At 39.0% G+C, this 15,083-nt stretch overlaps 2 protein-coding genes across 2 annotated transcripts; both read left to right on the top strand.

Moving 5' to 3' along the window:
- The first annotated feature begins 2,659 nt into the window (after positions 1-2,659).
- On the top strand, positions 2,660-7,317 carry LOC135157659 (histamine H3 receptor-like). Its single transcript, XM_064114054.1, has one exon. It carries the CDS (start codon positions 2,660-2,662, stop codon positions 3,956-3,958), a length of 1,299 nt encoding a protein of 432 aa, XP_063970124.1. The 3' UTR covers positions 3,959-7,317.
- Positions 7,318-8,423: 1,106 nt separating this feature from the next.
- Positions 8,424-9,758, top strand: LOC129282647 (histamine H3 receptor-like). Its single transcript, XM_054918525.2, has one exon. It carries the CDS (start codon positions 8,424-8,426, stop codon positions 9,756-9,758), a length of 1,335 nt encoding a protein of 444 aa, XP_054774500.2.
- Positions 9,759-15,083: the final 5,325 nt, after the last annotated feature.

Raw genomic sequence — 15,083 nt, 5'->3', positions numbered from 1 at the left:
CACTCTTCATGTCTTAATTTTTCTAAATTTTCAGCTCGCGCTTCACGGTCGCAATATTTGATTAGTGAGATGCGTATCTTAATCATGATTACAATGACAATTAATTCCTGTGCTTAGATGTAATTCTAACATCAGATGTAATTCTAAAATTAGATGTTATTCTAAAATTAGATGTAATTCTAACATCAGATGTAATTCTAAAATCAGCAAACGCTTGGCACTCGCATTAGACGACTATGGTGAAATATGTATACTCTTAATGGATTCCTAAAATATAGTCCTTAAAATGTCCCTGTTTGGGGTCAATATATACAAATATTTCAGCTCGCGCTTTGCGCTCGTATTGTTTCTTTAGCGAGACAGGTACGTATTATAAAAAAAAATTGCTTACAATGTCCCTTTTTAGATCTGGATATAAAAAAAAAGGGTCATGATTATGGAAACTACGGTGCCTCATGAAATGATTCAAAGGCCATCACATCCCATAATTTAAGCTTCCGAAAATGCGGGATTTGCACAATGATGGAAATGAAAACCTAAGGAAAAAAATTGCAGAAAGGGGGAAAATAATAATAGTTAATATTTGGAGAAGATGCAACATTCAAAATTTCGAGCAAAATTCATATTTTTTAAAGAAGTGCACACCGAATTACCAAGATTGCGTAAAGCATTTCCATTTATTTGAATGCAGGATAAAAGAGAATTGTCAATTTTAATGCTGTCTTCACGGGCATAGGTGCCGTGGCCGGGGAACGAACCCAGGACTTTCCACGTATAGTCAGGCGCCTTAGACCACTCGGCCACTGCACTTCCACATTGATATACTCATTAGTTTGTTGTGTTAATTGTGATTAAAAGTATCCTGCTTTCACAATGATACCAGGATATGCCCCCCCCCCCCGCCAGTGTACGTTTTTATTGTTTTATGAACAAAATTGTAACCAGTATATTCAAAAGTCATTTGAATTATTCAATTCATAAATGGGTTTATTATAAACATACTCTCATGATAACTTATAAGAACTTTGCAATAAACTTAAACTAAGGATCTACCTTGACCACATTCTTGTAAGAATACATTGAACGTGAGAGCGTAAGACCGCATGAGAAATTTTGCGTTTATAGACTGCAAAATTGGGCAAATTCAAGAATTTTTACCGCAGTCATTGTCTTAAAGATGAATCCACGTATTAACATAATTGATACGGAAAAAAAAGTTTCTGTCTTGAAAAGTGGGGAGATGATTCAACATGCCATTTTCCCTCTCCGATAAGTGGGGATATATCCCCATCCCCCATATTTACGCCCGTGTTCAGTGATCTCTAAGTGAAGTGTTGATAATGATAGCTTACGGATGTAATTTCTAAATGTAATTGATTTAATAACACAAAGAAATCATTGTTGGATTAAAGCCATCCTACTTGAAAGAGGCTGCGATTTTTTTTTAAATGATATTCATGAACCATGTGTAAGGTGCGTTAACTTATCACCTCTTTACATGCAGACCCGAGTGCTTTTTGAAAGCCCACAACCAACAAATTAACATGGTTAATGCGCTATTGAACATCACGTTCAATAAAAAGCATAGAAACTACTTTCAGTGCCTCCCCCACAACCAGTCCTGAAGTTAAAATTTAAGTTATAACTTTACTAAGATGTTGTTTCCAACGCAACCATTTATTACATCAGTTTTGTTACACTGTATTTTCGCATTGGAAGAAAAGAGGAAATATATAATACAAACACACTCTCTTGAAAATGGAAACCCATTTCTATTCTACTTGTACATCGCAATTACATCACAAACAATGGCTCCGGGTTTTTCTTTCCGCTCAACATATCGATTTCACTGAGCAAATTAAAAGTGATATCATAACAACACTTTCTTCCCCCTTTCTCTCCATAAGGTCCACGTTGGTTTATGGGTCGGGATTGATTACAGCAGGATCCCCCTTCTGCTAGGAAGTAGATTGATCATTGAACCATAATCAACATTGATCAAGTCAATCAAGTGTCAACATGGTCAACAGTATAGCTTCGATCTGACGATAGGCTGTTCCCTAAATAGGAATCATCATCACGCAAGATGTAGATGATGTGGAAACTAGTATCTCAGTTTCCTGGGCAACACTCATATTGCATATAAAAGCTGTGCTTTGGAGTAACAGATGTCATTTTCTTAGATTATCACGAGACGGTATCATGATTGTATTCCAATCATTTTACGTGAACGCCAAACGAAGCTTTTTAATTAAAACCAGTACTCTGGCCTCTCTCAATGCCTTTTTTGCCCTTGTCATGGTTGTCACTGACTTCGTTCAATTTGATGAATGTTATTAGCAGTTAAAAAGTAAACAGTGAAAGTGAGCTGATGCAACAAGAATAGAGAATGGTGTTGGTTCTGATGCACCGAGGTTCATAAACCTGCTGGGAATTCTGTAAGTGTTGTTCAGTTATAACAAGCAAAAGACATTTTCCTTCATTCAAGTGAACACTCCTTTATTTTCATTTTGCTTTGGGAATTCTTGCTGGTGACCGGATCGAGAGGATCGTAATTTATACAAAATAATTAGATAAGGGTATAGCGATCGTGCAGACATTCCTAAGTACTACATGAACTGTCTACTACTGATTCCGTTTGATCATACTGGCTGCAAATATGTCTAATACATCGGATTTTGATAAGTATGAGGATACGACGACCAGCGGTTCTCTGGACGAATATCCATTTTCAACAACTTGGTCTGTGCCTCTCATCTTGACAGCAATTGCTTTAATTACTGTTATCGGGAATATCTTCGTGGTACTTGCTTATTTTCGCGATCCGAAAATAAGAATAACCGTTGCTAATATATACATTCTGAATATGGCCATTTCGGACTTTCTAGTTGGTGCAGTCATAATGAGCGTCAATTTGGCATGGGTTATCTTAGACTACTGGCCATTCGGAGAGGTCTTCTGCAAACTATGGTGCATCATTGATCACACCCTAAGCATGGTATCGATCATGACTATGCTGTTAATCAGTTGGGACCGCTACTGCCTTTTGACCAAGGGGGTGAAATACATCAGGAACCGTGGTCATAAAAGAACGACCTACACCGTCGTGTCTCTTTGGATCGGATTGATAACTGTATATAGCATATTGGCATTCACTTGGAGTTCCATATCAGGGGAACACAACGTGAACTATGATGAAGAATGTGAAATGGAGTTTCTTACACACTTATCTGCTACAATTGTAGTAAACCTTTTGGAGTTCATTTTACCATTCGCCATACTGGTGGTGGTTTACGTAGGTGTGTTTGTTTACATAAAACGGCGCTCGAAAGGTTTCGTCGGAAATAGGATCAACCCAGATATGCTCTCGTATGGCGCCTCGACAACGCGATTTCAGAATACAAGAATAGAGCAAGAATCTACACAAAACCGACAACAAAGCGGACCAAGAAGCACATCATCCGAAGGAGCAACGGAGCAGCTTGAAGGAATTGAATCTTCATTGGACCCAGCTTTAGAGACCAAGCGTTCCAAATGCTGCTGGAAAGAAGATCCCAGTGTTGCCCAAGCTCGGCAGCAGGATCCCAATCCTGAATCAGAAAATAACAATTGGCCTAGTAAGAAGGATAACAAAACTTTAGTGAGGCATCGCAGAGCTGCCCTCGTTCTTACAGTACTTGTCGGTTGTTACACTATCTGCTACCTACCATATAACATAACCAGTGTCGTGTTTTCTATTTGTGGCTTTGAATGTGTGTCTGACCGTGTGTGGGAAACTGTCAGTAATTTTCTTTGGTGTAACTCCACCTTGAATCCTTTTATCTACGCTGCTACAAACGTCCATTTTAGGAGGAATTTTCGCCAATTCTTGGGACTGAATAGATGGAAATTCAATTTCAAACGATTCAAAATAAGTACTAGGAAAGCGGATAACAGTATTGGCAATGCCAATAAGTAGTGCTATGTAACTCGAGATTCAAAATGAGAGAAAGAGATTCAACTTTTACTTGTTTGATTTCCTTTTTTTTTTTTTTGAAGACTCATATCAGTCCGACTGATCAGCAAACCAACACCGAGAACTGGCCCACTTCTTACGCGTGCAAGAGACATGTTCTGTATTTAGTTGAAAGATCTTATGTAAAATCAATGTTGTCTGCCGGTTGCCAGTCGGTTTTATTGCGTGTGGGTGCGTTGTGGTCTCATGGTTCTGACTCTCGCCTTTCAAACAGAGGGTCTTGGGTTCGAATCCTAGCCATGACGTGTTTTCCTTCAGCAAGAAATGTATCCACACTGGGTTACACTCGATCCAGGTGAGGTGAATGGGTACCCGGCAGGATTAATTTCTTGAATGCAAGAGCGCTGAAAGGCACCTCGAGCTAAAACCGGTCGGTAGAGCGGGGGATTGGTATTCCGGTGACCCGGGTTCGATTCTCACTCGGTGCGCTAGTGCCCTTTGGTAAGGCATTAATCCTCAGTACCAGGTCCTTCGGAGAGGACCTTAAGCCGTCGGTCCTCTAGTTGCTTGCTTACAAGCATTCATGCTTTCTTAGCAATCAGGTAAAAAATCACCACCAAGAGAATCCACACAAAATTGAAAGTTGTTTAAATGATGTATATAGGTGACAGTTTGAGCAAAATTAATATGATAGTAATCAATTAGTAGATAGGGCAAAAAAGTTGTAAACTCTATAATAAATACATTGTAATTTCTTTTCTGAAAAAACACGTTTATTTAATGAAACTCCACTTTTCTAAAAAAAAAAAATCATGAAACAATTGTAACCGGGGTAACTTCTCTTTCTGAACTAAGTGACAAGTTTAAGAATGTTTGCCTTGCAATACTCACCGATAATTCAGATAGTGATCCAATCAATCCAGCTTATGCATGTTATTTATTATATGATATCCATCACGGAGAATCAGGCTTGTGTCCCCGTTTAAAATGAAGGGAATACGCTGATTATTCAAAATTAATGCCAACACAAATTGATATATTTCAAAATCATATATATATATTCAATATTCGTTTCGATTTTAATCAATAGCCTACGTTGGATCAACTAGTAACCTTGATAAGAGACTGAGCCGTATTACAAAGTGGGAATACTGTTTCGTGTTATTTTCTGCTATTTCCCTGTCAGGTATAAAATGGCAACAACAGCAATAACAAACTGCTGTGAAAGACGCTGACCCTAAAATCCTGCAAAATGATGCAAAACAGGTTTTAGTAAAGGTGCCTATGAATCACTTGGCCCCTGTAGAGCTTCTTAGACTCTAGGTCAGCTCAATCTCTCACAGTTAGATGTTGGATAAGAGTTGCTTCACCCCCTGCTAGTTATGATTTGAGTAATACATGTGTTTTAATATCTTGAGATGCATAGCCATAGAATGGTATAGCTCTGTCACTCACATACAACTTCGAACAGAAATAACAAATTATTCTTTTATTGCGATCAAAAATAGCAACACAGTCTGAAACATATTGTGTAAAAATCGCCATTATGTTTTATTCATGTTACATGAACTGCTCCAATTTAATACATAATTCACTAATAAAACCGAATCGTTGCTTGCATTCATACTCTACAGCATAAACATGGTAAAAGGCAAATGGGTTTTTACCGGGAAGGACATTTTTTTTTAAACAAAAAATGCGTTTCATCTTTCTGCCCATTTTCATGTCATGACTTTCGTGTGCAGATGTTTGAACACCGTGCATTTTTTAAAGCCGGTGCCCCGTTTTACTTCGTATAAAGGGCAATTAAATGTAAATTCTGATTGAATGTGCAACAAATCATGGCTACTCTTGACACATTGCTTTGATTTGATTGCAGTGGAAATTAATGTGGAAATCGGGCCTGACAAACAGCGAATACAATGGAAATCCAGGCATAACGACTAACCATTTTCCATGAGCAAAGCTGTATCCAAAAAATAGAAATTACATGCACTGCTTTGCTCTTGCTGGCAATGCAAGTGATGGCCCATCCTGCAACGGTAACACGACATTTGCTCGGGGCTTCACTTCGTCTACGATATATAGGATATACATGTAGTGTTAAATCCGGGGTTGAAGTAGATCATTCCATTGGTATGTGGAATTTACAGCGGAACAAAAACCTCCCTCAACGAGATAGTTACTAGAGATTACCTAGTCCTAGATTTTGCTTAAGTAGGCGCCGCGCTCTATAAAGTAAAACAAAGTAAATAAAATGCAGTCTCCAACTTCTGAGCATTTTTGCAGGTGAAATTCTATACTCGAAAGAGGCAAAGCCCCACCTTATAATAACACAAAGCCAGCTATGCTACACGAACTCTCTTCTGTCGGGTAAAGCAGCATTCCCGCGAAAGTACTGACCGCACAGGAACGTTAGCGCTAACAGAGGCCCTGTTAAAACCAGTGTGGCAGCGATGCCCAATGTTACAAATATGTGTTATTTGCACATTGAAATAATTGTTGGGACTTAACAGTCAGGACGATGTGACTAGGCTTACTGCTAACGCTCTGTTAGGCTCGCAACGTTTCTGTCGGACGGCACTGGTTGATTCAATGCCGCCATTGGTTTAGATAACTCATCAATTGCGTGCGCTTTTTTTCAACAACCAAAGCCGGCTGACCTCTTCCAGCTATGGAAAATACATGCAGGCAGATATTACTAGAATCTTATAAAACTTCTGAACTTGGAAGGCCTATTACCCAGTGGTACAATGTGGCCAATGGTAATCCAATTCTGGAGAGGCAAAACGCTATTAGTCGAAGTCACTGCATTTTGGATACCCAATGGGATAATGAACGCTTATGATAATGCATTCGGAGATCTGCAGGTTCCAAACAAATAACCTGTTTAAAAGTTGAATGGCAGGCAGTGTAATGCCCATCCATCCCCTGTTGATTTCTGATACTCCTTTCATATTGCGCCTTTCACCGGCGAACTTCACCGGCGAAGTTCGCCAGCGAAGGGGAAAGTGTCCAGTATGAAAGGTACACAGGAGAACTTCACCGGTGAACTTCGCCGGTGAACTTCTCCACCTCTAGAGGTGGAGAACTTCGCCGGCGAAACTGTTTCACCGGCGAAGTTCGCCGGTAAAAGGCCAGTATGAAAGCAAACCGGAGAACTTCTCCTCTTTAATGACGTCAGATGTCAATTTTTTTTCTCTCCCGAAGTCCCCTGCACCGAGATTCCGCGCGCGATAGTTGCAAGCTCAGCTGAATGCTATGGCCAAGTAGATACCCTCGAACATTTTTTTTTTTTTTTTTACTAACAATATTTATTAAAAAGCACTTTTTACATGTATAAAATGCGCTAAGATATAAAAACAAGGTGATATTGTTTGTTTTTATCGTAATACTTCAAAAATATGTTGTAATTATTTTTTTTTATACCTTTTTGTAATAGGTAAGAAGTAATGTTTACAATTTTCTTTCGTTTGTTCTGCAATCGCCCGTTGACTTTCGCCGGGGAAGAAATGTCAGTGCGAAAGGGTACATTTTTTTTCGTCGCCGGGGAAGTGAGGAATGCGAGGCAGAGAAGTTCGCCGGCGTTCGCCGGCGAAGTTCGCCGGTGAAAAATGAAGAGGGCAGTATGAAAGGGGTATGAAAGTCACAAAGACCTTTTACAGAGACCAACTGTATCCAGTATGCAGGGGGTAAGCGAACCAAACAGTGCAAACACCATGTAGTATATAGATGATTGTACTTTCGAACCGAAAAATTTGGTGACCGGGTTAAAAGATCAAGTGTGCGCCAAATCATTCTATAATGCATTTTGCTATTAAAACTGATACGTTTAACCCTGGAGCGTGTTTAACATATTTTAAAATTAAAGCAAACATCGTCCTGATTGACAAAAAGAATGTGGTATCATTTGCAAATTTTCAGTTGGTGTGTGTAATAAGAAACAAATTACAATATGGAATCTTTTGAAAGTTTAATTGCTTCTGTTAAGGAACTATGGGACAATATCAGAGCTGCCTATCGATAATGCACACAAAGTCTGATGAATAAAAGAGAATAGCGGAAACGAATGGAGGTATCGGGATTATTTATTGTTTGCCGTGCAATCAATAGTAGCGTGTTCAGCACTTACCAAACATGGGATTGAATTTCATCTGTCAATTTCAAAGATATGTAATTACATCCTCTAATTGGAAAGTCAGCAAATGTATGCTCATGAACCAGTGAATACAAAGCCAGCGTCTTGCTTCCCATTTTCACTGGGACATAGTAGGTGTACAACGGTACCTACTTAAATTAAAAAACTCTTTCAGTTGGGCAACCTGCAAAGAATGGATCTGGGAAGAAAATGATATTGCGTCTGAATGTAATTTTACGTCACCTCTGGTTATTGAGGAAAATCCCATCAAAACCATCGCACCATTTTTTATGTTTTGTGTAGTGTATATCTCGTTAATAAGCAGTCATGATGCTTTCTGCAGTGCCAATGATTCTCTTGACAATCATCGCCTTCACGGTTATCGGGAACATTTTTGTCGTCGCTGCATTTATCCGTGATGCCCGAATTCGATCCAGTATGGCTAACCTCTTTATCGTAAACCTAGCCATCACTGATCTAATTGTTGGAAGCATTGTTATGTCCTTTAACCTTGTTGACATCGTCAAAGGCCACTGGTCTTTCGGAGAGACATTCTGTAAACTTTGGTCCACATTGGAATTCACGTTGACACTGATGTCTACCCTCACCATGCTCATGATAAGCTGGGACCGTTACTGTCTCCTTACAATGGGCATTGGCTACAACACCTACCAGACAAAGAGACGCGTTGGAACAGTATTATCCGTCTCTTGGATAACATGCCTGATTTTCTACGGAACTTTAGCATTCGGCTGGAAAGGTCTTTTCGGAAGCGGCACCCTTGACTATTCTGTGAATTGTGAGATGGAATTTTTGACAAACGTCAATGCAACAGTTGTGGTAAATGTCATAGAATTTGTAATTCCTTTTACTATCCTCTTGATCTTCAATTTTCTTGTTTACATCAAAATAAGGAGACGATCTGTTGGGGTGATTGGGGATAGTCACAACATTAATAATTTACCGGATAAAGGACATCGAAGTCATGGCATTGGACACATCGATATACCCACTTGTCAACCTGAAACTGAAAGAAAAACGTCTGATAAGGACATTACAAAGAAATTTCGCCCTAGTCACACGCAAGTTATTTCACCAACGCACACTTCTTCGAAACTAGAAACGGAAGAGCTTGAAGATTTGCCACAATACCGATCTGATCAGCACACTTTGGGTGACCCATTGGACCGCCCTTTCAATGCCAGGATCCCCATGACTGACGTTGGAAATATTCGTGTCTTTACATCTTCAATTCCCCCGCAAGATATTGATACAGACCAACTGAATGGCAGATTGATTGCGAACAAGGCTCTTAAACGAACTATCTCTAAACATAGGAAGGCTGCGCTTGTACTCACCACTCTCAGTTGTTGTTATTTTCTCTGCTATTCGCCATACAACATCTGCAGCATTGTTTACGCCATTTGCAGATTTGAATGCACGAATGACCTCGTCTGGGAAATTACGTCTTATCTCCTCTGGTGCAATTCAGCGATCAACCCTATCATCTACGCCGCTACAAATGTTCACTTCAGAAGGAACTTCCGTAGGTTTTTGTTTTTAGATCGCTGGAGCTGCGATTTAAAGATCTGTAGGATGTCAAACCTTCGTAACAACTGTTGCGTGAATTCATTCGCTGAAAAAGACGATGAAACTCGACAGTGAACGTTTACCGGGGTACGAACTATCATCCTCTTAGAAATTCAAGTACACCCAAACAATTAATCAAACATATTTGACTGACTTAAAACGGATTAATTAAATACCATGTTATTCTCTTGAGCAGATTATTATCCAACTCAAGGCAGTGTGAGCCCAAAGAGTGACCCAATTTCTGGTTTATATAATGACCTGAATGTTTTTTTCATTCCTTTTCCATGTATTTCCTTCCCCTTGTTATATTCAATAGCCTTCTTTTTTTCTTCCCTTACTTCTCTCCTTTCCCCTTTTCCTCAATTTGATTTCTCCACCTTCTTTTGCTTTTTTGGAAGTTGGCAAATGAGCGGCTTCCGTGGAACCCAGGGATCCACTGGCTTCTGGCTTGACTTCACGCCGTCCAGGCTGTTCTATTGAAATTAGAGGATATGATAATAAAATTATGCATCTTTTAGACCCAGTGGCCAGTATTCTGAAGTCTGGTTTACATAAGGCCACGGTCATTCTTTGTGTTACAATTACTGGAAGCCCAAAATGTCCAAATTGCATTCGCTTTTTATGTTTCCAATCTTTGCTCGGCTCTTTTCTTATGTTTTAATGTTAAAGGACAGGTCCACCCCGAATAAAAGTTTATTTGAATAAAAAGTGAGAAATCGGATGTAAAATAAAAAAGTTATAACATTTAAAGTTGCGCTTATTTTTCACAAAACAGTTATATCCAAAACTGAGTGAAATTCAATTGAGAGATTCGATGATGTCCCTCACTCACTATTTCTTTTGTTTTTTTATTGTCAAAAAGAAGCTGCTGAAAACTGCTTATCCAATAAAAGAGAGCCAATGGAGTAAATTAGAAAGTCAAAAGGGGGCCTAAGCTTTCGATCCTAGCAGAATCTTCGTCGGAGGCAAAATGACAAACATATAAAGTGGAACAACCATAATATAGACCACAAACAAGCTACAGCAACACTAGAAACAAGGAGACAAAAGGGGCATTAGTGAGTAGAGAAGACCAATCAGGTTAGTGAAGGGGATGAAAGAAAAGGAGTAGGCAGACACAAAGGGAAGTTAGTGTAAGTAAGGCCAAGAGGGATTAAGATAATGAGGCAGGTAACATCAAACAGGATCTGGAACAAAACAGTGATAGAGGGGTGAATAACTAGAGAATTAGTGAGAGGTGGGTCAAACAGGTTACAAAGAAAGGCATAATAAACTGGTGCGTAAGAATGGGGGAAAAAAGGAAAAGAATGGGGAACAACTGATAATGTGCAAAAGACATATAAGTATATATGATAAAGCATTAAACAAACTAAGAGAAGAAGGTAAGTGTAAATATGTATCTATAAGTGATATGTATATAAATATATCCAAAAAAGAAATGTATATGAAAAAATTTAAATACTCATATGGTGTAACTGATATTGTAATCCGCTAGGTGTGACGGGAAAAAACATAGGACTATAAAGTAGGAAAAAAAAAACACCTGTATATGTGAAAAAGAGGAAGCAAATTGCCTAAAAAGGTAAAAGCAAATATAGAAGAGAGGGGGTGTATTATGAAGAAACCATAGTATACATGTATCATGAAATTGGAAACTGAAGCCTTGATTAAATTGTTTTGTTCTTTTATCCAAAACATAATTGCTATTAGGGGTGATTTCTAAGTACTAAATATATCAACCGGTAAACACTTTGAAGTAATATATTCGCAATATTTTTACACAATGAATTTACATGTAATGCCATTCTTCTCATTCTTCCTCTCTTTCCGGCTCTCTCCATTTTCGAACTTCTTCCCTCTTTATTTCCCTTTCCTCTCTCACTTTCTTTATGTTTTCTTTATCTTTTCTTGGATATCAGTCTCTATATCCATTGTCAAAATATCTATCCGAATGATTCCTATGTTTATTGTGTATATTTGTATATAATTTACAAGTTGTTTCTTTTTTCTTTTTTTTCTTTTTGACGAAATACTATTTTGTTTTTGTTTATTTGCTTATATTCCTTGCATTGTATATTTGTCTTGTATCATTTTGTACTTCTTGTTATGAACAAAATGCTGGCAATTGCCAGTGAAGTTCTAATAAATTCAATTCAATTCAATTCATGTAAATAAGCAAATATGGTAAATCTAAAAGAGGTGAGTGGAGAAAAAAAAAATATATATAATAATTATTATATCGCCTGAATAAGGAAGGAAAAATTGGAGCTGAGCTTGTATGAGATATGGGAGGAAAGTAGAGGAAGAAACTATAATGTAACTATTCAAAAGAGCTGAGGGGAAAATGATATGTATATATAAATTGAAAGTGGATAGGAAAGAAAAATCAGTCGTTCCCCTCTTGGATGTTCAGGCCATGAGGTTGGGTGGTGCGAAGTCGTCTCATCCAGAGCTTCTCTCTGCTAGTACGGACTGAGTCAGGACGGGTACCTAAAGATTCGATGCCCTGTAGCATCATGTCAGTGATGGAGTGGTTGGGGAGGTTAAAATGGCGGCCAACCGGAGTGTCCAGCTTTGCTGTGTTGACGGTGGATCTGTGCCCGTATAGAATCGTCTCTTGAGTGTGGTCTCGGTTTCCCCTATGTATTGTACCCTACAAACTCTGCAAGTGATGAGATATACAACATTAGTGGTAGTGCATGTTATGTTGCCCTTGATTTGGTGAGACAGGCTGGTAGAGTTGCTGGTGAAAGTGTCGCCCTCGTGAAAGTGTATTTCACATATGATGCACCTGTTGCTGGTGCATTTGAATGTGCCATGCTGTATGGGAGAAGAATGGTTAGTGAGGGAGGGCACTTCAGCACGAACAATGAGGTCCCTGAGATTCGGTGAGCGTCGGTATGCTAGAAGGGGAGTATCGGGAACGGCCTGTTGGAGACGATCAGAAGTGTGTAAAATGTGGTGGTTATCACACAGGATTTTGCGGAGAGGGGGTAGATTGGGATGGAAGGTGGTCACAAGCGGTATTCTGTCGGTAGTCTCCTTGTCACTTTTTGGTTTGAGAACTTCAGATCTGGGGAGAGAACGAACTTTGTTAATTGCCAGTTGGACTGCCCTGGCCCCGTGGCCCCTGGCACAGAGATGTTTCTGCAAATTTCTGGCATGGAAGGAAAAATCAGGGTCCTCGGAGCAGATACGGCGAAGTCTGAGGGCTTGACTGTAAGCGATGCCGGTTTTGCAGTGACGGGGGTGGCAGCTGGATGAGTGGAGGTACTGGTTGGTATCTGTGGGTTTAGAGTATAGGGTAGTGGTGATACCGTTAAACTTTTTCTGGACTGTGACATCAAGGAAGTGGGTTTCCTGTTGGGAGAAATCAGAAGTGAATTTGATGGTCCTGTGGAAGGAATTGATGTGGTCAATGAATGTATGGAGGCTATCTTCATCCCTGGTCCAGATGAAGAAAATGTCGTCTATGTAACGCCACCAAACCCATGGGCGACAGGGGGCTGAATCTAACATCTGTTGTTTTTTTATTGTGTGAATTGTACAATATTTCAATTTTTACAGCTTTGACAATAAGGACCATCTTGTTTTAACCACAAAACATTAAAACAATGATAATTACACACGTTCAGGAAGAAATCAAAATTCATTTCACATGACAATGATGAGTAAATTATAATATTTTATATTTCATGTAATGAAATACAAAAGAAATAGTGAGTGGATGATGTCCTCAGTCTCCTCATTTGCATACCGACCAGGGTGTGAAAATAATTATTTCTTGAAATTAAGTAAAACTTTAAAATATCATAACTTTCTTATCTTACATCTGATTTTGATGAAATTTTCACTGGTATGCTTGTTGGATTTTTCTTTATTTATTCAAGCCAACTTTTTGTTGGGGTGGACTTGTCCTTTAATGAAGAAGAAAACAAATTTAGTAATTATTCCAAGTCTGTGACAAATAATTTTATTGTCAAGTGAGATGACAACTACACTTGTACTGTTAGAGACACCTGTCACAATTTATTGGTACTTGAACCACAAACTTTAGACCAGAGTTTGAATTAGACGAAAATCCAGGTTCATAAGAACAACACTTGACAAAATATCGTTGTAGCAACTAGGCTTACTGCTATCACTTATGTGTGTAACGAATATGATATTTTGTTATGTTAGAAGGCAACTGGGCCGTCGCCAGTTGGTACCAGTTCGCGCCACCACGCGATAGTTGGGAGGCAGTTTGGACCACTGCACGCATGTAGACACCTATGTGGCGACACTAGGCGCCACAGCCGCTTTGCGTTGGCACGAACTGGCACAAACTAGCGACGGCCCAGTGGACTCCTAGCATAAGATATGCTTTAATTGTTTACACTTTGAGTGCTTTTCCTGAAAATTTCATTAAATTCATTACATTCAGTGGTTCTGATAATAGGTACATAACGTTTGAGTTCTTTCTTCATCATGGGGATGATTTTGAAAAAAAGTGGAGCGATTTCGAAAAGGCAATAGTGTAATTTTCCTAAATCAGGGACGGAGAGTTTATGATCATGACCGTTATGGCATTGAACAGTGGAGGAGGAGATAGGTAGATGAAGAGAGAAAGAATGGAATACTGTAAAGAGAGAGAGAGAGAGAATCATATTCAGTCAGACTGACAGCCTAATTGACTCTGTAAGCAAGAACATGACAGTGTCTGTCCCTCCTATCTTGGAAATTGATTTTGCGAGTTTGCTCAATTTCCACAGGCGCCCTCTGTATCAATAAATTTCGCACGAAATATTATCACTGCTACCGATGCGAAGATCATAAATTAATCTTTCGTCATATAAGAAGAATGAAAAAAATAAATTGAAGGGAGCGAAATGACCAACATTTTTATGGTATCTTACTGGATTTGTGTTATAAATAATAATGATAATCCGTTTTTATATAGCGCTTAATACATCGGAACGACGTGTCTAAGCGCTTTACAGATATATTATTACCCCGGTCATCGGATTTAATCAGTCATTCCCGCACACATTGTATGCACATCCTCCAGTCCCTAGGGAGTATTCCAGTCAGTCGCCTGTGAGGCGCACACAGTACTACCTATAAAGAAGAATTCTGATATATAAACATTTTGAGATAAATTTGAGACAAAAATACAAAGTATGAACAAGCCTAAAGTCTTATTCATACCGAGAAGCTGAAACGTTTACGAAAGGAAAGTACTTGTTGTTTTGCTAATTAGCGTGATGTGAAAGTACAGAGTAGTGAATTAGAATGCTATCATTGATTTGGGTCTATATTACAAGACTTCACAGCACAGAATGTTGCATTATGCTGGCCAGATGTGAGTAGATGAGGACTTGAGGTCGCTATTCAGGCTACTGGTTCGTTTGTGCT

Source organism: Lytechinus pictus, chromosome 19, assembly GCF_037042905.1.
Source record: "Lytechinus pictus isolate F3 Inbred chromosome 19, Lp3.0, whole genome shotgun sequence".
Taxonomy (NCBI): domain Eukaryota; kingdom Metazoa; phylum Echinodermata; class Echinoidea; order Temnopleuroida; family Toxopneustidae; genus Lytechinus; species Lytechinus pictus.
The sequence above is the reverse complement of the archived record's forward strand: the minus strand, read 5'-3'. Positions and strand labels throughout refer to the sequence as shown.